Below are 24,483 nucleotides of genomic sequence, written 5' to 3'. Positions count from 1 at the left end.
GGGTTGTTTCCAGTGATTCCTGCCTACGCAGCTGCATCCTATTCTCTCATCAACCTGCACTACTTATTCCTGGGCATGGCTCTCCACCGGCGCCAGATCGTTGTTCTTACCAGAGCGGTAACTTGGCTCACCAGTAAAGTTATTTTGTCTTTGTCTTCAGCCTGGCTCTCCACTCTCCTTAACCTGTCGTTTGTTTTGTCTTCAGTTCAGCCATACCTCCCAACCTGCCTGCCTTCCTGCCTGTCGGTCTGCCTGCCTGCCTGCCTGCCTGCCTGCCTGCCTGCCTCAGCCTCTCCTTCCTCCGGAGCCGACTAGCCCACTCTGTTCCTTTACTCCAGTTGTTTTTGGACTAAGACAATTTGAACTTTTATTAAAACATTTTTGTTTCTTCCACTCCCTTTGTCGTGTTGGTTTCTCTGAGTGCTGGGTTGAACCATAGCCATAACAGCGGAGGGTTATGAAGAAACCCAGTCCCGCTCCTCACACCAAGCAAGTGGTGTGTGTCACCAGTCCGGTCCGGCCCATTCCTGCTCCCCGCACTAAGTTAGTAGTGCGTGTTCCCAGTCCGGCCCGACCCGTTCCTGCTCCCCGCACTAAGTTAGTAGTGCGTGTTCCCAGTCCGGCCCGACCCGTTCCTGCTCCCCGCACTAAGTTAGTAGTGCGTGTTCCCAGTCCGGCCCGACCCGTTCCTGCTCCCCGCACTAAGTTAGTAGTGCGTGTTCCCAGTCCGGCCCGACCCGTTCCTGCTCCCCGCACTAAGTTAGTAGTGCGTGTTCCCAGTCCGGCCCGGCCTGTTCCTGCCCCTCGCACCAAGCCTACGGTGCGCGTCGCCAGCCCGGCCCGGCCTGTTCCTGCCCCTCGCACCAAGCCTACGGTGCGCGTCGCCAGCCCGGCCCGGCCTGTTCCTGCCCCTCGCACCAAGCCTACGGTGCGCGTCGCCAGCCCGGCCCGGCCTGTTCCTGCCCCTCGCACCAAGCCTACGGTGCGCGTCGCCAGCCCGGCCCGGCCTGTTCCTGCCCCTCGCACCAAGCCTACGGTGCGCGTCGCCAGCCCGGCCCGGCCTGTTCCTGCCTCTCGCACCAAGCCTACGGTGCGCGTCGCCAGCCCGGCCCGGCCTGTTCCTGCCCCTCGCACCAAGCCTACGGTGCGCGTCGCCAGCCCGGCTCGGCCTGTTCCTGCCCCTCGCACCAAGCCTACGGTGCGCGTCGTCAGCCCGGTCCGGCCCATTCCTGCTCCCCGCACCAAGCCAGGGGTGCGCATCGTCAGCCCGGTCCGGCCTGTTCCTGCTCCACGCACCAAGCCAGGGGTGCGCGTCGTCAGCCCGGTCCGGCCTGTTCCTGCTCCACGCACCAAGCCAGGGGTGCGCGTCGTCAGCCCGGTCCGGCCCGTTCCTGCTCCACGCACCAAGCCTGTGGTGTGCGTCGTCAGTCCGGCACAACCCGTGCCTGGGTCACCGGTACCTGGTCAGGTACCGGTCAGCAGCTCCACATCGGAGCCCAAGCAATCCGCTCCACCGATGTCCAGTCCAAGTCCAGCCAGCGGGGCTAGACCGGACCAGGGGCGCTACGGGGGGATTGTTGAGGGGTGGTGGTCATGCCCGGAGCCGGATCCGCCTCCGAGGAGGAATGCCCACCCAGCCCTTCCCTGTTCGGTTTGTGTTGGCGCGGTCGCAGTCTGCGCCTTTTGGGGGGGGGGTACTGTCACACCCTGGCTCTGGGGACTCTAATATGTTGAGCCAGGGTGTGTAGAGTCTATGTGTTTTGTTCCTATGTTCTCATTCTAGTCTATTGTGTTTCTATGTTGGCCAGTGTGGTTCTCAATCAGAGGCAACGTGAATCAGCTGTTGCTTGTTGTCTCTGATTGAGAACCATACTTAAGCAGCCAGTTTTCCCACAGTGTTTGTGGGATCTTGTTCCGTGTTGGTTTATGTGTGTTAACCAAGGACTTCACGTTATCGTTTGTTGTTTTGTTCGAGTTTATTAATAAATAAGTATGTTTGCAAAGAACGCTGCGCGTTGGTCCTCCTCCTTCGACGATCGTGACACCCAAATAGCACTGTAGCAGTATCAAAATACAATCTATACATAGGTACACCGGGGAAATTTACACAAGATATACTAAGGATGATATGTACAGCAGTAGATATACTACAGTGAGCTATGTTGAGAATACAGTATATATATAAATATCCACACAAGTTTGCTGCCATTTACATGTGTGTGATGAGTTTAGAGTGTGATATAAACAACTATACAAGATAATTTGGTCTCCAACATTTGATGCTGAAGACAGAGCCCTACCTGTCAGTTATGAGTCTCTTGGTATCCTCCCAGGTGGTTTCCAAGAGGCTGATCTCCCTGAGAACCTCCCCAGCCAGCTCTACATCTCTCTGGGCTAGTTGCTGTCCCCTGTCCCTGAGCCACTGCTCCTCGTGTTGGTGAGACTGGAGCTCATCCTCCAGCTGGTTAAAGAACCGCAGCCTGGACACCATAGAAGAAAATATTGAGTTACAGCCAACTATTCACAATGCATACATTCGAACCAGAGATAATGTGAAAATGGAACTCATGATTGAAAACACCAAGCAGACTGGCCCGAATCCTAACTTGAGATCTGCTTGGATAACTTTCCCACAGTTTTCCCTCAAGTCTTCCATTGACATCAATGCATGAATTACGCAATCACAAGCTTTCCAAATCAGGATTCTGCCCTTCGTGACACTATCATTAGAGTGTAGCTACCTCTGCTGCAGGGCGAGTGGGCTGGGTTCTCGCATGCTCTGGTGGTCCGCCTTCTCCTCGATGTCCTCCACACTCTTCAGCAGCTGTTCCTTTCTCTGTCTGAAGGAGCTCCACAGCGCTCCCAGGGCCTCTGCCTCGCTCTGCTTGGTCCCAAGCAGATTCCTCACTGTGTCCAGCTCCCCGCTGAGACCATCAGCCAGCACCCGACACGACGTCCGGGACCCAGACCCGTCCACACCGCTCACCACGTGGAGGTGGCCTTCAATCAAATCAAATCAAACTTTATTTGTAAAGCACATTTCATAGCAAGGTAGCGACACAATGTGCAATAGATAACAATAGAAATACCTTTACAGAGGCTGCTGTCCAGGCCGGCTGCCAGGGTCTCCAGTCTGCTGATGCCTGGGACGATGGCCTCCAGTTCTCTCTGTAGTTCGTCCACCCGACCATGGTCCCAGCTCCCTGAACTCTCCACCGTCTGCCTCAGGCCTTGTAGTACCCCTACAGCTGCACCGTGGGTCTGTAGGGGGAGGAGCCATAACACAAGCCTTTTGTTTGGGCTCTGACATGTTATGCAATTTAACCACTTTTTTTAATGACTTTCCCAAACATTTCACCCTAATCTTTAAATCCTTACCTTAACCCTAATCCTCAAAACTCTGAGCGTTTATTTGAGAGAGTTTTAGCAACATCCAGCTATTCGAAAATGGTCATGAAAATGGTCTGGTTAATTTGTAGGGCGCATGTGTCAAACTCATTCCACGGAGGGCCAACTGTCTGCAGGTTTTCGCTCCTCTCTTGTACTTGATTGATGAATTAAGATCACTAATTAGTAAAGAACTCCCCTCACCTGGTTGTCTAGGTCTTAATTGAAAGGAAAAACCTGCAGACACTAGGCCTGCCATGGAATGAGTTTGACACCCCTGTTGTAGGCCCTTGTTCTTACCTCCAGGAAGGCCTCCAGCTTCCCCAGGCAGTCCAGCCGGAGCTCAGCCAGCTGCTGGGCCTCCAGGTAGGGCTGTAGGCAGCTGACCTGTCTCCCCTGGAGGAGCTGAGCATCCTGTGGTTCACACGAGGCACACAGCCCCTCTGTCTGGAGCTCCAGGCTCTCCCTCACACCACTCTGCTTCTGAAGAGCCGCTAGTGTTTCCTACAGCAGACCATACAGGATACAGAGGAAGAGGAGGAGAAGGAGCAGGGAGAGGAAGAGGAGGGGGATGAAGAGGAAGAAGAAGAAAAATAAGAAGGAAATATCACATACACTTATTACAGATTTCTTACAGTAGAACAGTCAGACCAAAAGAAACATGATTGACCAGTTGACCATGGTTCGTACCTTGACTTGGGCGACAGCAGGCTGCAGGTCAGTGGTGTTGACCAGGGAGGTTGAGTGGAGGGTGGAGAGGAGGGTCTCAGACCACTGAAAGAACTTCAACAAGGCCTGGTCAAACTGCTCCACTTGGGTCAGGTGGCTCTGGAGCTCCTGGATTCTGTACAGTATACAAATAACAGGAAAATCAATCAACACATACAGTGCCATGAAAAATGGTTTGCCCCCTTTCCAAAAAGTTATACTTTTGACTCATCTGTCAATAGAACATTCTTCCAAGAGTCTTGATGATCATCCAGGTGCTTTTTGGCAAACTTGAGTCAACTTTTTGGACGAAAACCAAACACTGCATTCCACAGTAAGAACCTCATACCAACAGTCAAGCATGGTGGTGGTAGTGTGATGGTTTGGGGATGCTTTGCTGCCTTAGGACCTGGACGACTTGCCTTAATAGAAGGAACCATGAATTCTGCTCTGTATCAGAGAATTCTACAGGAGAATGTCACGCCATCCGTCGTGAGCTGAAGCTGAAGCGCAGCTGGGTCATACAGCAAGACAATGATCCAAAACACACAATCAAGTCTACATGAAAATGGTTAAAAAACTACAGATTTGAAGTTTTGGAATGGCCTAGTCAAAGTCCAGACCTACTCCCAATTGAGATGTTGTGGCAGGACTGGCTAGGAGCAGTTAATGCTTGAAAACCCACAAATGTTGCTGAGTTAAAGCAGTTCTGCATGCAAGAGTGGGCCAAAATTCCTCCACAGTGATTTGAGAGACTGATCAGCAACTACAGGAAGCATTTGGTTGCAGTCATTGCAGCTTAAGGTTACACAACCAGCTATTGAGTGTAAGGGGGCTATTACTTTTTCACACAGGGGAATTGGGTGTTGCATAACTTTGTTAAATAAATACATAAAATAAGTATACATTTTTTGTTGTTATTAGTAAACTCAGGTTCCCTTTATCTAATATTAGGTTTTGGTTGAAGATCTGATAACATTCCATATAAAACATATGCAAACATTTAGAAAATCAGAAAGGGGGCAAATACATCTGTACATCTACAATGCTGTGTGCTGTGCAGTACCAGTAAGACATAATCAAGTTGGAAATGTGATGTGACCAAACCAACTTGATGCACAGGAACCATTTGCCAACAATGAGGGTCAGTCTGGAATGAGGTCAGTGAGCTCTGGTCAAAAGTAGTGCACTACATAGTATAGGGAATAGGGTGCAATTTTTGGACACAGCCTGATTGAATCAATGTGTTACCGCTGAACCGAGCGACAAACACACCATCTGCAGCCTGACCTGTGAGGGATGAGTTGATTCTGGGAGCTCCATCTCTTCTTCAGCTGCTCCAGGTCATCACTGAGCTGCCTTGCCTTCTCCTCTGGGGCGGTGGGGTACAGGGATGTCCCTGAGGCCACCAGGCCAGCATGGAGGGGCTCCAGCGACACCACCTCAGACTGCAAGTCCTACAGAAGACAAGCTTTGGTTGAGCATCTATGCCAGCAAGCCTTTTTACAAAAACACTTTCAATGGAGAATCTTCAGGCTTAATCTGTGTCTCAGAAACGGGCCCTAATTGCATATGGAAGTTCTGAAGGATCAGTCCTGGAACATGGATTGAAAATGGATGCATTTACAGTACCTGCAGGTCCTGCAGCTCTTTCTGTAGCTTGGTTTTATCTGCAGGCAGGCGATGGCTCTCAGGTTTGGATGTAGACTCACAGCTCTCCAAGCAGGATACAAAGCTAGAACGATCCTTCTCATACCTGAAACAAAATATCCACGTTTTAGAACAAGACGGGCACTTCAAAAATGTAAAAAAAAAAAAATGTTTTACATCAATATTTCCCAGCTAAAGGTCCGGTTTCCCGGATCCATATTAAGCCTAGTCCGGGACGTTCCATGGAGGTTCTTTAGATGCTTTAGTCCAAGACTAAGCTTAATGTGTGTCCGGGAAACTGGACCAAAATGTCTCCCTCCAGCTCAGCCGTCCTACTTTTGCCATAGAGACAGCACTTTCTCCAGTGTGTTCTGTTTTTCTTTGGCCTGCCATAGGCTCTGGTCGTAGCTGGTCTGTAGAGCTGCCACTGCCCTCTCAGCCTGCTCCCTGTCACTGAGTCTACGTGCCCCAGCAGACAGGGGCAACAAGGCTGCCTTCAGCCTCTCTAAGCTCTGGGACACATCCTGGGGGATAAACCACAGAATGAAATAGAATATTTGACTAATACAACACTATATACAGGGTTGGGTAGGTTACTTTCTAAATGTTATCCGTTACAGTTACTAGTTACCTGTCCAAAATTGTAATCAGTAACGTTACTTTTGGATTACTTTCCCCTTAAGAGGCATTAGAAGAAGACTAAAAGGATCCATGAACATATTTGGTGACATCATAGTGGTCTCTGATTGGTGGTCATCATTTGGTGTGCCATCATAGTGGTCTTTGATTGGTGGTCATCATTTGGTGACGTCATAGAGGTCTTGGACTTGTGGTCAGACTTGCTCAGGTGGAACAAGCTTAAACTTGCGCCTTTTTCAATGTTGAATTTAAAAGTAATCCAAGAAGTAATCTTCCAGTTTTTCTAAATGAAATGTAACCTGATGACAATATTTTTGCTGGTAACGTAACTGATTACAGGTAAAGTTTTTTTGTAATCAGATGACATGTAACCGATGACATGTAATCAGTTACTCCCCAACCCTGACTATTTATTATATACTGTATAGCTCTATAAAGACAACACTATTGAACAAACAGCAAGACAATATCGTCAGTCAAATGGCAGAACCTCATAAGTGGCAGTGTGCCATGGTGATGTTGTAAATGTACAACCTTAAAGCTTAAAATGTGTATCTCCAAGAACAGGAAACAGGAAACAGTAGAGTTTCATTGTGGCCTTATGTCTTAAGTAGCCTAAATAAGTAATTAAATAAGTAGTTGTCAATATATCATAATGACGAAACCAGAGTGAAAGACATACCATGTGGTTCTGGAGACATCTGTAGGTCTCTGACGAGGAGGTACAGGAAGTGACAGGGTGGTCCAGATTCTTATGGAGATCACCAAGTGTTGTTTTGGCCTTTAAATAACATAATTCAGACAATCATTGACTTTGACATTCACCATTTCCTCTAACACGTTTAAGGGTTATTTTCCTTGGTTCTAGTGGAGACGTATAGCTAGTGGTAATTCTAGTGGTGACGTCTCGTTCTCCCGAGAGTAACCAAAACTCGTTCTTTTAGTCGTACCTCTTCCAGGCTGGCGTTGAAGTGGTGCTGTGTGGAGGAGCTCTCCTGCAGCTGTCCTTCTAGCTGCTCGACACTCTCCCTGAGCTCCTCCCAGTATCTGCAGATCAAAAGATAACACTCAGCAACTTTTGGCAGCACAGAGTAAAAGGGCCTTGCGTAGATAAAACACACAGGAACTGGATTCTCCAGAACAAGATCTCAATATATAGTATTATGACTAACTTTAACATACAGTATATAATGCAAGTAATTATTAACCCTGCAGACATGTTTTCTTGTTAAAACCTTCATCATTTACATTACATCAACATTTCTGTCATTTAGCAGACGCTCTTATCCAGAGAAATGTACATTGACATTTATACAGTCAGAGCATTCAACTAAGGTAGGTAAAAACATCCACACATCAGTACCTGCCGATCTGGGTGAGCCGAGCCTTGATGCGGGCTGCCTCCCCAGAGGAGATGAACTGGGCCAGGGCCTGGGAGTGTGCCTCTAGCTGGGATAACACCTCCGCCTTGTCCCCCAGCTCCGCAGCCACCGCCTGGGAGGAGAGCGGAGGATAGAGATTGTTACCTAATGCTACAGTTTTTTTTTGTCAGATAATTTAACAGAGTTTTAATGCTTTAAAGGTTCAATGTTTGAGTCATTCAAGTTAAGCTATGAATGATCCGTTGGAATGAGCTACCTTTCACTGATTTGAGTCAATGATGGAAAATCTTCTAAACCATCAACATGTTGAGCATACTGTCTAGGGAAAATGTGCTAAAACATACAAAGGAAATGCAGAGGTCGCTTAAAGCACCTTTACTGTGTTGATCTGTTGTTCCAGTGGAGCAGCAGAACTCTTCAGAGCGTCCAGCTCTTTCTCTTTCTCAGAGATCCACGAGGAGAAGGCCTCAAACTCCGTCCCGAACCGATCCCACTGATTCTTCATCCCATCAAGAGCCTTGGCGCTAGAAAAGAGTGCGACTAATTTAGCTTAACATAAAACTGGGTAGGTGAACAACACAACACAGAGTATCAGGTCCTCCCTCTCCATGTAATATTATTTATTATGATCTAAAAGGCAAAACTGATCCTAGATCAACACTCCTAATCTGAGACCTTTTATGAATACAGGCCCAGATTAGAATCTCGACTAGGAGGAAGAGGAGGAGGAGGAGATGGAGCAGGAAAACGAGGAGGAGGAGGGGGAGGAGGAGGAGGAGGAGGAGCAGGAGGGAAGGAGGAGGAGGGAAGGAGGAGGAGGGGGAGGAGGAGGAGGAGGGGGAGGGGCAGGAGGAGGAGGAGGAGGAGGGGGAGGAACAGGAAGAGAAGGGGGAGGGGGAGGAGCAGGAAGAGGAGGTGGGGGAGGCGGAGGAGCAGGGGGATGAGGAGGAGGGGGAGGAGTAGGAGGATTAGGAAGAGGAGGTTGAGGATGGGGGAGGAGCAGGACGAGGAGGAGAAGGAGGGGGAGGAGCAGGAGGAGGAGGAGGGGGAGGAGCAGGAGGAGGAGGAGGGGGAGGAGCAGGAAGAGAAGAAGGGGGAGGGGGAGGAGTAGGTGGAGGAGGAGGGGGAGGGGGAGAGGAGGTGTTGCATTTACTCTTTCTTGAGGCCAGCCTCCACTTCGTCCAGTTGATCACTGAGGGAGCGGGCTTGCTCCTGTAGCAAGGTGGTGTTCTTTGGGCCAAGCTGGATCTCTGCTGCTTTCCTCAACAGGGTGTTCACCATGCAGGCTTCTGCTTCACTTTGCTTTAAAAGGACCTGTTATGACAACGGAGAATGTGAGAGTCAGAATGTGACTGACACTTTCTGATATGACTAAGTTTAATTATTCTTGAAAGGTTTTAAAATCTTAATTTCACATCTTAACATCTAGCCTGAATAGCCAACCTTTAAGGTAAAGACATGATAAGGGGCCTAAATCACACAGATATACACTAGATGGGACCAGTGTTACCAACCATTTTTCAGTGAGAATCACTATTGACTCCTTGATTTGTTGCTAGAAGTCCCTAGATTACGTTTTGCCGTTGCCACGACAACACCACAGCACCAATTTGCCTCGCTGTGGCACAGCTGCGGTCCCCGGCGTAGCGTTTTCGCCCCCTTCTCCCGCCACACACCCCCTCCCCTTGTGGTTCTCTGCCTGTGTGTGCACCATTACTGTGACTTCTGTTGCACAGACAGCTTCTCCCACTCTCATTTGTGGCAGTGGGAAAAGTCACTAAATGCTATCAAAACCATAGAAATCTGCGATGTCAAAACTCCCCAAAGGCAGCCTAAAAAATTGCTAAATTTGGTGCTAGACTCTTTTACCAATAAAAGTCGTTGGAAGGGTCTGGAAACTCACCACATAGAGACAAAGTCACTAAATTGGCAACACTGGATGGGATTCCAACAGCCCTGCTAACTGTCAACTATCATTAAAAAGTGTCTACCGTCACACTAACATGTTCACTAAATTGACCTCTCACTCACCCTGGCCTGGTCCAGTTCAGTAGCCAGGCTCTCTGGGCTGCTAAAGTTCAGGTCTCTGTCCATGACAGAACGGGCCCTGTTAACAAACTCCTGCACTGCCCTCTGCTGGTTGTCAAACTCCTGCCACGCAGACAGGGTAACCTGGGGGACAAATGTGGACATTCAATACACAGATTAACACCCTGACACCTGAGGGACAAACAAAGATAATTTATACACAGATAATAAACACATGTACAGATGGACAAACGGGGACATTGATTACACAGATAATACACAGATTAACACATGGGGAAATTCAGTACACAGATCAACACCTTGATATGGTCTGCACTGTTACATCTTCAATAGATGGGTCAGATTTGTAACCCACACTACAAAGACCACAACAAAAGACAGCATCTAATGGGATGATTTCCCTGACACATATTAAGCCTAGACCTGGACTAAGAACCATTTTAAATAGAGAATCTAATTTAACATGCATTTTAGTCCAGGACTGGGTTGAATCTGTGTCTAGGAAACTGACCCTAAGGCACTGGAACACTGTGCAGGAGGATATCCAATAACCCCAGAAGGTACAGTTGGTGAGAGCGCTCACCTCTAACTCCTGCTCCTGTGAGTCCATGGTGTGGTCCATCTTGCTGAGTGTTGCCTCCAGACTCTGTAGGTCCTGCTGTAAGGTCTCCCCCAGCCCCTCCTCAGCCTGTAGCTGATGGCCCCTGGAGATCTGCTGCTGTACATCCTTCCTCTTCATACGCAGACGCTTCAGCTGTTGCTGCAGACAGGAGAGAGGAGACAATCAAAACGTCATATACTGTGTTACTTTTTGAAAAAGGATGCATCGACTATTCATTATGACACATTTAGATTTTTTTCAACAACCACAAAAAGCATAATTTTCTTTAATGAATTTAATATAAAGCTCCAACTGCCGGGGAAACGTTTGTTGCCTCAAGTCAATTATTTAACATTGCAGAAACCTTTGAAAATAGTTCAATCTAATCAGATGCAATGTGTGGCCTGTTTTCCATCTATCAGTCATTGGTGCTCAACTCCAGTCCGACTTACCTGGTGAACCTGGAGCAGTTGCTGGGCTTCCCTGACGGTCTCAGAGTCCAGTATCCTGGTCACCTCCAGGTGTACCTCCTGCTGACCCTGCACCAGCTCATCCAGCGTACCACGCACCTCCTCCCTGAACTGCACACAGTCCCCCACTGCCAGCACCACCTTCTCAGACTGGGAGACAAGAACACAGAGGGAAAAAATGATATTTAGCAATTCTCAAAAACAATACAGAAAAAAAAAAAGAAATGCTGTCACCACCTCACTTTCAAACCAAGGTAGATGAACACTGGAACCAACTGAATATGAAAACTGTTCATGAACTCTTGGTAGGACAAATTATTGCTTGGTGACTTAAACTGGGATATGCTTAACTGGGATATGCTTAACTGGGATATGCTCAACACCCCAGCCGTCCTACAATCTAAACTAGATGCCCTCAATCTCACACAAATTATCAAGGAACATACCAGGTACAACCCTAAATTCGTAAACATGGGCACCCTCATAGATATCATCCTGACTAATTTACCCTCTAAATACACCTCCGCTTTCTTCAACCAGGATCTCAGCGATCACTGCCTCATGGCCTGCGTTCGTAATGGGTCCGCGGTCAAACGACCACCCCTCATCACTGTCAAACGCTCCCTAAAACCCTTCAGCGAGCAGGCCTTTCTAATTGACCTGGCCCGGGTATCCTGGATGGATATTGACCTCATTCCATCAGTAGAGGATGCAGTAGAGGACATTGCTTTCCTCTCCATCTTAAATAAGCATGCCCCATTCAAAAGATTCAGAACTAAGAACAGATATAGCCACTGGTTCACCCCAGACTTGACTGCCCTTGATCAGCACAAAAACATCCTGTGGCGTACTGCATTAGCATCGAACAGCCCCCGCGATATGCAACTTTTCAGGGAAGTCAGGAACCAATATACACAATCAGTTAGGAAAGCAAAGGCTAGCTTTTTCAAACAGAAATGTGCATCCTGTAGCACTAACTCCAAAAAGTTTTGGGACACTGTGAAGTCCATGGAGAATAAGAGCAACTCCTCCCAGCTACCCACTGCACTGAGGCTAGGAAACACTGTCACCACCGATAAATCTACGATAATATGCTCTCTCTCTCTCTCTCTCTCTCTCTCTCTCTCTCTCTCTCTCTCTGTATATTTATTCACTAACTGTAAGTCGCTCTGGATAAGAGCGTCTGCTAAATGACTAAAATGTAAATATGTAAATGTAATCGAGAATTTCAATAAGATTTTCTATTGTGTTATTGACTGTACGTTTTGTTTATTCCATATGTAACTCTGTGTTTGTAGTTTTTATCGCACTGCTTTGCTTTATCTTGGCCAGGTCGCAGTTGTAAATGAGAACTTGTTCTCAACTGGCTTACCTGGTTAAATAATTTTAAAAATTTCAAAAATCTGTATTTTATTGTTAAAACTAACGAGTTTACAGTGAATGGCTTTTTCAGACTGGAAGACAACACAGTGGAAAATGATACAGCCTCACTCAGTGATAAGACATACAGTTGAAGTCTGAAGTTTACATACACTTAGATTGGAGTCATTAAAACTGGTTTTTCAACCACTCCACACATTTCTTGTTAACAAACTATAGTTTGAGTTGATGCCAAAGAGCTCGATTTTGGTCTCATCTGACCACAACACTTTCACCCAGTTCTCCTCTGAATCATTCAGATGTTCATTGGCAAACTTCAGACGGGCCTGTATATGTGCTTTCTTGAGCAAGGGGACCTTGCTGCAGGATTTCAGGATTTCAGTCCTTCGCGACGTAGTGTGTTACCAAATGTTTTCTTGGTGAATATGGTCCCAGCTGCCTTGTGATCATTGACAAGATCCTCCCGTGTAGTTCTGGGCTGATTCCTCACCGTTCTCATGATCATTGCAACTCCACGAGGTGAGATCTTGCATGGAGCCCCAGGCCGAGGGAGATTGACAGTTATTTTGTGTTTCTTCCATTTGCGAATAATCGCAACAACTGTTGTCACCTTCTCACCAAGCTGCTTGCCGATGGTCTTGTAGCCCATTCCAGCCTTGTGTAGGTCTACAATCTTGTCCCTGACATCCTTGGAGAGCTCTTTGGTCTTGGCCATGGTGGAGAGTTTGGAATCTGATTGATTGATTGCTTCTGTGGACAGGTGTCTTTTATACAGGTAACAAGCTGAGATTAGGAGCACTCCCTTTTAAGAGTGTGCTCCTATTCTCAGCTCGTTACCTGTATAAAAGACACCTGGGAGCCAGAAATCTTTCTGATTGAGAGGGGGTCAAATACTTATTTCCCTCATTAAAATGCAAATCAATTTATAACATTTTTGACATGCGTTTTTCTGGATTATTTTGTTGTTATTCTGTCTGTCACTGTTCAAATAAACCTACCATTAAAATTATAGACTGATCATTTATTTGTCAGTGGGCAAACGTACAAATACTTTTTTCCCTCACTGTATATAAACTTCCGACTTCAACTGTACGATCCGAACCAAACAATAACCTGAAGAGAGTGGACTGACAATCCAACCACAGAGGGAGTGTGGCATTGTGGGTACAAGAGAGCAGAAACAGACTGGCACCCAGGGTAGCCATCTATTGCTGTGGTTCTTCTGACTGTGTGTCCTGGTGAGCAAGTAAGGATGACAGTATGCTTCAGTGCTCGCTAGCTTATTTGAACCACTGGAAGCTTTTATCATCTTGATTGATCATATGTTGATTGAAAATTGCTCTGCTCTCAACCCTCCCCACACAACACACAAATATATTTGGGAGGAGCACAGTGTCATCTGCAGTCCCAGTCTTTCCTTACCTCAGTGAGATAGGAGAGGAGGCCCTTGAAGTTGGTGGAAAGTTTATTGAGGGCCCCAGCCTGCCTCTGGGCATCCGTCTCGGAGCAGATCTCTATCAGCACAGCTAGACGGGACTTCAGCCAGCCGAGGTTCCCCTCCTGCATCTCTACATCGTTCCTCAGCTCCTGGAGAGGGGAGAGTGGGAAGTGGCATATGTTATCAAGCTTACTTATGCCTGTGATTGCCTCAAATCCATGTTGTATGTACTGAAGCCAACTCTATCGTTGCCATGCACCATAAAGTAAGAGCTGCGGGTTAACAAGGTGCAGACCGATGGACCATAAACTCTATATTGCTCCCAGTGATTTATTGGAGAACCATTACATGTATGCTGTATGGCGACGATCGCTGCTTTCAGCACATACAGTATGGATACGAGGCTAGGTCAATGATAGCTGCCTTCAGCACATACAGTATGGATACGAGGCTAGGTCAATGATAGCTGCCTTCAGGACATACAGTATGGATACGAGGCTAGGTCAATGATAGCTGCCTTCAGCACATACAGTATGGATACGAGGCTAGGTCAATGATAGCTGCCTTCAGCATATACAGTATGGATACGAGGCTAGGTCAATGATAGCTGCCTTCAGCACATACAGTATGGATACGAGGCTAGGTCAATGATAGCTGCCTTCAGCACATACAGTATGGATACGAGGATAGGTCAATGATAGATGCCTTCAGCACATACAGTTTGGATACGAGGCTAGGTCAATGATAGATGCCTTCAGCACATACAGTATGGATACGAGGCTAGGTCAATGATATATGCCTTCAGCACATACAGTATGGATACGAGGATAGGTCAATGATAGCTGCCTTCAGCACATACAGTATGGATACGAGGCTAGGTCAATGATAGCTGCCTTCAGCACATACAGTTTGGATACGAGGTTAGGTCTGTGAAATATCTGCCTTGTCTAACACACAGAGGATGAGGGATTCCCTTAATACGTACGGTGATGGTGGCCTTGACCTGTCCGTGCTTGCTGGGGTCGTTGGCTCTGTTCCTGAGCAGTCTGAGTTGGCTCTCTTTAGACGACAGCCAGGCTGACAACTCGGAGAACCTGGGATGAACATGGGCAAAGTATGATCATGCTGTATAGCCATCTGATATTTCAGTTTTCATTAGGTTCTAAAGGATTGGTGATTAGTCATTAGTCAGCGCATCAATGTGGATAGTGAGAAGAAAATGTCCTTGGGCTTGAACCAAAAACAAAATGTTATAAAAAACAAAATTATATGTTAAGTTATGTTAACAATGATACAAATAATGATCGTGACAGTCTTAAATCAGTATCATTTGGTGAGGCCTTGTTACCTGGTGTTAAACTCCTTCCACTTATCAGGGTGCTGCATCAGATTGTGATGGGTGCTGTCTATCTCCTCCCAGAGTTCAGAGTGGGCCTTCTTAGAGCTCTCCAGGGTCTGGTGGGCTGGGTCGCTGTCCGGAAGCTTCTGACACAGTTCCTCCATCAGCTGTAGTCTCTTCTCACATAGAGAATGAGGACCCTTCTCCCTGAAGAAGCCCTGCAGGACGGTAAAGGTAAATCGTTCATGTGACAAACTCTCTCACAGGGAGACATCAAGTGAATTGGCAATTATCTAACAATAACTAATTTCATGAAATGCTTTTCTGAAATATGCACTGTGGATCAGCACTGTGACTGTCATAGTACCAGGCTAGGGGTCCCCACACATTCACTGCCTGATATGGGCTAGATCAAGTGATCATGGCAAAGTAAACTCAGTTGCACCAAGGAAGACCATAGCCATCACTCCTATTAGATCAGGATAGAGACCACAGCCATCACTCCTATTAGATCAGGATAGAGACCACAGCCATCACTCCTATTAGATCAGGATAGAGACCACAGCCATCACTCCTACTAGATCAGGATAGAGACCACAGCCATCACTCCTACTAGATCAGGATAGAGATCACAGCCATCACTCCTATTAGATCAGGATAGAGACCACAGCCATCACTCCTATTAGATCAGGATAGAGACCACAGCCATCACTCCTATTAGATCAGGATAGAGACCACAGCCATCACTCCTATTAGATCAGGATAGAGACCACAGCCATCACTCCTACTAGATCAGGATAGAGACCACAGCCATCACTCCTATTAGATCAGGATAGAGACCACAGCCATCACTCCTACTAGATCAGGATAGAGATCACAGCCATCACTCCTATTAGATCAGGATAGAGACCACAGCCATCACTCCTATTAGATCAGGATGGAGACCACAGCCATCACTCCTACTAGATCAGGATAGAGACCACAGCCATCACTCCTATTAGATCAGGATAGAGATCACAGCCATCAACTTGACACAGCTAGTCTCACCCTGTGCTCCTTGATCAGCCTCTCACTCCCCATGCCAGCCAGGTGTGTGTTCTCTCTGGTCAGCTCTGACTGACACTCCTGCAGGGAGACCATCAGCTTGCTCCTCTCCACCTCTACCTTCAGGTGCAGCAGGTGGTAGGGGGCCTCTGTCTGGACATCCTGAGAGAGGGGGAGGGAGGGAGTTAGGAACTCTTTCAGTCTCACTCTTAACCTGAAAATATGATATTACTATACGATACAAACAAGATGTCATATGACTATTCAGGACCAACAAAGTGCACAAGACATTGAAGGGGAATGCGATAAGAATACGTCTTAGAATTGTGAAAATATAATATTTCTACATTTGCAGGCATTGAATGATTATGATAGCTAGTACATTTATGATAGATTATGATAGCTAGTACTTTCTGTCAACATGGCACTAACCTTCCAGTGTTTGTGCAGTTTCCTGACTGTCTCCTGCAGACTCTGCTGCTGGTCCTTAGGCACCATGTCTGTCAGCTCATCACAGGCCTTCAGGAACGCATCGAGGACCTGCTGGTCCAGCTGCCCAAAGAACTCCTGCAAACATTGACAGAGATGTCACACTGAGATTGTCAAAATGTCCATATGATCCTACACCTCCTCCCCTTGTGTTTCTCTACTGAATCCCCAGTCCAGACTAGCCTTGTCCAGATCTGGTTTGTGCTATACAGCCAAGTCCTATGGTCATTGTCAGATCTGGTTTGTGCAGATAAAGTCTAAAACCACGGTCCTAGCCATGAGGCAAGCTCTTGTTCTTACGGTGTGTTTTTTTAGCAGGTCTTCTGGGTTGCCTCGCTCATTTAGAGAGGCCTGAGCGACTTTCAGCACCGTCTCCAGCTCGACACGGGACTCATCAAACCTCTTCATTAAGCTGCTGTTGGCCTCCACATGATTCCTCCACTCAGTGGACTCCTTGATCATTGCCTGTGATACACAAACACAGACTTATCATCACCCAAACTCACAACTGTCCTTCACACAAGTTATATTGAGTTGATGTGAACTGAACATGCGCTATAGGGGCAGCTACGTCATTAAGATCCTGTCTTCTTAACATTATTATCCTCTATCAAAGCCCCATGATTGATTGGTTGATTGATTGATTGATGTTCCCTCCTATCAAACGGTTACACACAACCCATTAAGTGTTGTGTTGTAGTACTGTACCTGTGAGGAGGCCTGGAGGTCGGCGGCTCTCTTCTGCAGCAGGGCCATGTCCAGGTGCTGTAGGGTCTTACTGCTGTCAAGCGTTCTCTGGACGCTCTGATGGTTATTCTCTATCACCGTCAGACACTTCTTACAGCTCTGGGTGAAGGTCACCAGCTCCTGGAGAAAGAGGAGGCAGTGAAGTGTGAAGAGACATTGTGTTACTAATACTCAGTGGGGCGGCAGGTAACATATCGTTAGGCATAGCGGTTAAGACCATTGGGCCAGTAACCGAAAGGATGACTAAAATGTTTGACTTGGACTGAAATAGGTTCTGGTACTCATTTTGGGTGCCGGTACTGTTTATATTTAGGAGCAGGATCTCCACAATACTTTTGAGCTAATATTCTATAAGAGGCATGTGAGCTCAAGCAGTAGAACATTTGAGGTGCCGGTACTCAGCTCCGGTGAGCTCCTGCCCAAGTCAAGCACTGCTAATAATGACATAATGGGTTAACTAAGCAGCATTCAATTAAAACATCACCTCACAGTAACTAACTGTAGGTGCTTCATGTATAAAATGTATCTACAATAGAACAAGTCTGTCTAATATTGTAGTATGAAAGGCAAGTTACAGTAACTCAACCAAATCCAAATCCTAACCATCCTCGATGCAGTTTCCTCTCTCATTGCATTCAACCCCTGACCAACCTGTGTTTAGTTGAATACACTGATTGTACAAGTCGCTCTGGCTAAGAATGTGTAATGTAATGTGTCACCTGGCATTTCTGTTTGAAATCCCCGGGGGCCTCTGAGTCCCTGGCGCAGGTGATGCAACTGGCCTTCTCCAGGGCCTGGTAGAACCCTGTGATGTTCTTCTCCATCTCCTCCAGAGGAGGCAGCAGGGACTGGGCATCCCGCAGCAGCGGCAGACACCGCTCCTTTATCTGACGGGAGGAAGACAGGGGGGAGGAGGACATGGGGGGGGGGGGGAGGTTAATGCCATCTGGAGAGGAACGGCTGATGCTCAGCCATACTAAAGATGGCTGATGGGAAAGACAATGTGATGACGTGGAAAACTGATAGGATTTGCAAAAAGTCATCAACGTATGGGCAGGCCCAACTTTTAACCTAAGAATTCAAACAGGAACAAGTGAGACGGAGATGGATGGTCACCTTGCTCATCTCGTCCTTGATAGAAGCCATGACGGCCAGCATGGTAGAGACCTCCTCCGCGGGAGTGTCTTTGATCAGCAGCTGGGCGGTGCGGCTGGCTGTCTTACAGGCTGCCTCCATGGCCGGGACCTTGTGCTTGATGTCCTGGAAGGATATAGTGGAGATAGATCAAACATTGGTACTCTTTTCCTTAATTTTACCAAGGCCCATATTCAAATCAAATCAAATTGTATTTGTCACATGCAGCGAATACAACAGGTGTAGACCTTACAGTGAAATGCTTACTTACGAGCCCTTAACCAACAATGCAGTTATAAGAAAAACAAGAGTTAAGTAAAAAGTGGATAAATAAAACAATTATAATTAAAGAGCAGCAATAAAATAACAGTAGTGAGGCTATATACAGGGTGTACCGGTACAGAGTCAATGTGCGGGGGCACAGGTTAGTCGAGGTAATTTAGGTAATATGTACATGTAGGTAGAGTTAAAGTGACTATGCATAGATAATAAACAGAGAGTAGCAGCAGCGTAAAAGAGGGGGTGGGGGGCAATGCAAATAGTCGAGGTAGCCATTTGATTAGCTGTTCAGGAGTCTTATGGCTTGGGGGTAGAAGCTGTTAAGAAGCCTTTTGGACCTAGACTTGGCGCTCCGGTACTGCTTTCCGTGCGGTAGCAGAGAGAACAGTCTATGAGTAGAGTCGTAGAAGATTTTTAGGGCCTTACTCTGATACCGCCTGGTATAGAGGTCCTGGATGGCAGGAAGCTTGGCCCCAGTGATGTACTGGGCCGTATGCACTACCCTCTGTAGTGCTTTGCGGTCGGAGGCTGAGCAGTTGCCATACCAGGTAGTGATGCAACCAGTCAGGATGCTCTCGATGATGCAGCTGTATAACTTTTTGAGGATCTGATGACCTATGCCAAATCTTTTCAGTTTCCTGAGGGGGAATAGGCGTTGTCGTGCCCTCTTCACGACTGTCTTGGTGTGTTTGGACCATGATAGTTTGTTGGTGATGTGGACACCAAGGAACTTGAAGCTCTCAACCTGCTCCACTGCAGCCCCGTCGATGAGAATGGGGTCGTGCTCGGTCCTCTTTTTCCTGTAGTCCACAATCATCTCCTTTTTCTTAATCACGTTGAGGGAGAGGTTGTTATCCTGGCACCACATGGCCAGGTCTCTGACCTCCTCCCTATAGGCTGTCTGATCATTGTCGGTGATCAGGCCTACCACTGTTGTGTCGTCGGCAAACTTAATGATGGTGTTGGAGTCGTGCCTGGCCATGCAGTCATGGGTGAACAGGGAGTACAGGAGGGGACTGAGCACGCACCCCTGAGGGGCCCCCGTGTTGAGGATCAGCGTGGCAGATGTGTTGTTACCTACCCTTACCACCTAGGGGTGGCCCGTCAGGAAGTCCAGGATCCAGTTGCAGAGGGAGGTGTTTAGTCCCAGGGTATTTAGCTTAGTGATGAGCTTTGAGGGCACTATGGTGTTGAACGCTGAGCTGTAGTCAATGAATAGCATTCTCACATAGGTGTTCCTTTTGTCCAGGTGGGAAAGGGCAGTGTGGAGTGCAATAGAGACGGCATCATCTGTGGATCTGTTGGGGCGGTATGCAAATTGGAGTGGGTCTAGGGTTTCTGGGATAACGGTGTTGATGTGAGTCATGACCAGCCTTTCAAAGTACTTCATGGCTACAGATGTGAGTGCTACGGATCGGTAGTCATTTAGGCAGGTTAGCTTAGTGTTCTTGGGCACAGGGACTATGGTCTGCTTGAAACATGTTGATATTACAGACTCAGTCAGGGACACTGAAAGTGTCAGTGAAGACACTTGCCAGTTGGTCAGCGCATGCTCGGAGTACACGCCCTGGTAATCCGTCTGGCCCTGCGGCCTTGTGAATGTTGACCTGTTTAAAGGTCTTACTCACATCGGCTACGGAGAGCGTGATCACACAGTCGTCCGGAACAGCTGATGATCTCATGCATGCTTCAGTGTTGCTTGCCTCGAAGCGAGCATAGAAGTAATTTAGCTCGTCTGGTAGGCTCGTGTCGCTGGGCAGCTCGCGGCTGTGCTTCCCTTTGTAGTCTGTAATAGTTTGCAAGCCCTGCCACATCCGACGAGCGTCGGAGCCGGTGTAGTACAATTCAATCTTTTTGCTTGTAATCAGGAGGATAGAGTTATGGTCAGATTTGACAAATGGAGGGCGAGGGAGCGCTTTGTACGCATCTCTGTGTGTGGAGTAAAGGTGGTCTATAGTTTTTTTCCCTCTGGTTGCACATTTAACATGCTGGTAGAAATTAGGTTAAACGGATTTAAGTTTCCCTGCATTAAAGTCCCCGGCCACTAGGAGCGCCGCCTCTGGATTAGCGTTTTCCTGTTTGCTTATGGCCTTATACAGCTCATTGAGTGCGGTCTTAATGCCAGCAAAAGGGTTTGTGGTGGTAAATAGACAGCTACAAAAAATATAGATGAAAATAAATACTGTGGTCTGCAGCTTATCATGAGATACTCTACCTCAGGCGAGCAAACCTCGAGACTTCCTTAATATTAGATTTCGTGCACCAGCTGTTGCTTACAAATATACACAGACCACCATCCCTTGTCTTACCGGAGGCAGCTGTTCTATCTTGCCGATGCAGTGTATATCCCGCCAGCTGTATGAATGTTCAACCACGACTCGGTGAAACATAAGATATTACAGTTTTTAATGTCCCGTTGGTAGGATATCCGTGATCGTAGTTCGTCTATTTTGTTATCCAATGATTGTACGTTGCCTAAAGGACTGATGGCCCCATGTAGCTCAGTTGGTAGAGCATGGCGTTTGTAACGCCAGGGTTGTGGGTTCGATTCCCACAGGGGGCCAGTATGAAAAAATAAATGTATGCACTCACTAACTGTAAGTCACTCTGGATAAGAGCGTCTGCTAAATGACTAAAATGTAGAGGCAGATTACCCACTCGCCGTCGGATCCTTACAAGACACCCCGACCTACGTCTCCGTCTCTTTCTCATGCAAATGATGGGGATTTGGGCCTTGTCGGGTGTCTGAAGAAAATCCTTCGCGTCCGACTCGTTAAAGAAAAAATCTTTGTCCTGTACGAGGTGAGTAATCGCTGTCCTGATATCCAGAAGCTCTTTTTGGTCATAAGAGACGGTGGCAGAAACATTATGTACAAAATAAGTTACAAATAACGCGAAGAAACACACACAATAGCACAATTGGTTAGGAGCCCGTAAAACGGCAGCCATCTCCTCCGGCGCCATTCTGTCATTCATAAAGCGTCTCAGAGTAGCTGCTTATCTAGGATCAGTTTTGCGCTTTTAGATCGGAATTAGTCAAATTACAGGGAGGACCTGATCCTAAAGCAGCAACCCCATTCTGATATGCTTTGTGAATATGTGATTGATAGACATTGTAACACTGTGAGCCAAGCTGAAAACTTTACAGAGAGTTCATTCAAGTTTGATAGAAAAGCATTCTGTACATTCTGTACCTCAACATGTTGAACGAATGTCCTGACATTCAGGAAGGACACTTGGACAGGGGCAGTCATCTTGTCGTTGGTTGCATCCATGAAGGTTTTGAGAGTAGCGATACAGTCCTGATAGTCCTGCTTCCACTTGTCCACCTCGTCTGCTCTAGCATACTGCCATGGAAACAGAGGAGCAGGGAATAAAATGATGACACCCATCAAGGTTTTCTTTATGATTTGAGCTTTCAATGTGAGCTGTGCTTATAAAGTGATGCCAAGATATTTTATGACACCCGTGTTTCACAGCCTAAGAATAGTATGTAGTGGTTAGCCCTGAGACATGGCTGTAGGCTTCTATGGTATCAAGGAGTCCACGGCCATGTTTCAGGGTCAATCCAGTGGGATGCTTCTTAATAATCATAATCTAGGTGTGCAGAAAATAGGAGATTTTAAACTCATTTACGTGTTTGACTTTAACAAACAGCTCCCTCCACCTCCCGTTGAGAAGGAGCAGCTGCTGCTTCAAGTCTCTGGAGACGGTCTCGTCGCACGTCTCAATCAGGAAGTTTCCTGCATCGTTCATGTCCAGGTGCTGCTGGATCCAGTGAGGAAGGTTCCGGAAGAAGTCCTAGGTGGGAGAAGAAAGAGAGAAACTCTACACAAACTCTACACAATTAATTGCAACAGTTGTAAGCATAGAAGGGGCCAACAGTCAGCTTTGATGACGCAGTGGGTGTCTACACAGTAAGAATAAGTATGTGGGCACAGCGCTTCACAGGTAATGATGTCCCAAAGAGCACATGGCTACTTCGCTTATTCAAGCCTGCCCAGAAACATTCATCCAATAAGAAGAAGGGAATGGGAGGTGAAAATGTAAGCTGAGAGTATCTTTATTCCATCTTTTTAAAATGTCAGTTAAGAACAAATTCTTATTTACAATGACAGCCTACACCGGCCAAACCTGGACCAATTGTGCGCCGCCCTGCGGGACTCCCAATCACGGCCGGTTGTGATACAGCCTGGAATCGAACCAGGGGGTCTGTAGTGACGCCTCAAGCACTGAGATGCAGTGCCTAAGACCGCTGCGCCACTCGGGAGCCCATAATGGCCAAAACATCAGCTGTTGACATGGAATAAAGATATGTTTTTGCCTCCCGATACGTTTAGCCTCATGCTCACCCGTTTGTCATTCTCTGACTGGTTGAGCATCTGCTCTGCGTCCTCCAGCCAGGCCTGCAGTCTGGCCACCGTACTACTGTACTTCTCCCAGTTAGAGATGACCTCCTCCAGCATGCTACGGACGCTACGCACCTCCACCGACAGGTTCCTCCACTGGGCCGACGCATCCGACAGGAACTTACCCACACCCTCCACTTCCTCAGCTGGAAGGAAACATCATGGAATCAGTTCTCTCCTCAACATGACATATACTTTTTTTGTGGTTTACTGGGTCACCTCCTAAATTACTCAAGATCTTATTAAAAGAGCCCAGTATAGTGAAGTTTCGAGTCCCTTGAATACGTGAGTCAAGACAATAAGGAATTTTAATTTGCAGTGTTTCACATTCAAAGACCTACCGTGAGTATTGTTACTGTATCATGCAAAGAGTTATTGTCTTACAGGTAATTATCTTTGTGGAGGAATATAGAGTAGTTAGTAAACAGACAGGCACCGTGATGTTATATCAGATTTATTGGATTTTTAGGCAGACCAGTGAACTACTAGCGCACAGTCAATCGAAGGCTAGTGTAAACACCATGTTACCTATTGTTCATCTGTACCAAATGAATCTAGACTTACCTTTCTTACAGATCTTAATGCCTAGAATATCAAATCAACAGTTATTTCTGTATGTGTGCCCTCTCTGACAGACAACACAATCAATCAAATTACATCTGAGATAAAACATGGAAAATAAAAACAATCTTACCTGAACCATCAGACTTGACATAGACATCTGCAGATTGCCTGAGTGCCTTAAACGTTGTCTCATACTGTTCAAAGAACTTGTGTCCCTCGATGAAGGACTGTTGGGAATGATGGTGAGGTTAGCATGGAATTTTCATGAGGATAGAATTGGAACAATATCCATCGAAATGTTATGGGCAGAAACTTAGCTTGGTGGTCCTAGATCTGTTTGTGCTGTTTTGCCAACTCCTATGGTCATTGACATGCCAAACATTAGGTTGGCTAAACAGCACAAACAGATCTGGACCACCGGGCTACCACAAACCAGTAACAACGAATGAAAAGGTCAACTCACAATGTAGCTCTGCAGCAGTAGTTCCACAGAGTCACGGCGGCCATATTTGATGATCCAGGATTTGAGCTTAGACTCAGCCAGGATGAGAAACGCCATCAGACGGTACTTGAGCTCCCAGAATTCCAGTTTGATCAAGTGGGAATAAGATGATGTGGACACGTAATTGAATCTGTTGTGAAAGGGTAGAAGATCAATCAATATTCTGATCAAACTGATCAATATCCATCTTATTTAAAGGGATACTTCGGGATTTTGGCAATGAAGTCAGATGAACATATGGATACCATTTTTATGTCTCTGCAACCAGTATG

At 46.9% G+C, this 24,483-nt stretch overlaps 1 protein-coding gene across 1 annotated transcript in view; it reads right to left on the bottom strand.

The window, feature by feature from the left end:
• Positions 1–24,483, bottom strand: part of LOC311102693 (nesprin-1-like) — a gene marked incomplete at its 5' end in the record, with an annotated part of 148,786 nt that overhangs the window by 97,842 nt on the left and 26,461 nt on the right. Inside the window, 31 exon segments of the mRNA XM_084144065.1 lie at positions 2,301–2,480; positions 2,742–3,000; positions 3,090–3,261; positions 3,688–3,891; positions 4,078–4,231; positions 5,386–5,552; positions 5,728–5,851; positions 6,082–6,269; positions 7,067–7,165; positions 7,335–7,431; positions 7,748–7,878; positions 8,140–8,290; positions 8,920–9,080; positions 9,798–9,938; positions 10,399–10,575; positions 10,869–11,036; positions 13,689–13,853; positions 14,690–14,798; positions 15,053–15,261; positions 16,091–16,249; positions 16,520–16,654; positions 16,877–17,041; positions 17,285–17,443; positions 18,043–18,210; positions 18,440–18,583; positions 21,931–22,083; positions 22,373–22,537; positions 23,089–23,291; positions 23,710–23,730; positions 23,840–23,936; positions 24,173–24,341. Of these exon segments, the coding sequence (XP_084000191.1) occupies positions 2,301–2,480; positions 2,742–3,000; positions 3,090–3,261; positions 3,688–3,891; positions 4,078–4,231; positions 5,386–5,552; positions 5,728–5,851; positions 6,082–6,269; positions 7,067–7,165; positions 7,335–7,431; positions 7,748–7,878; positions 8,140–8,290; positions 8,920–9,080; positions 9,798–9,938; positions 10,399–10,575; positions 10,869–11,036; positions 13,689–13,853; positions 14,690–14,798; positions 15,053–15,261; positions 16,091–16,249; positions 16,520–16,654; positions 16,877–17,041; positions 17,285–17,443; positions 18,043–18,210; positions 18,440–18,583; positions 21,931–22,083; positions 22,373–22,537; positions 23,089–23,291; positions 23,710–23,730; positions 23,840–23,936; positions 24,173–24,341 (4,794 nt within the window).

The sequence above is a fragment of the Coregonus lavaretus genome (assembly GCF_964263955.1).
Source record: "Coregonus lavaretus genome assembly, chromosome: 27".
In the NCBI taxonomy this organism is placed as follows: Eukaryota; Metazoa; Chordata; class Actinopteri; order Salmoniformes; family Salmonidae; genus Coregonus; species Coregonus lavaretus.
The sequence above is the reverse complement of the archived record's forward strand: the minus strand, read 5'-3'. Positions and strand labels throughout refer to the sequence as shown.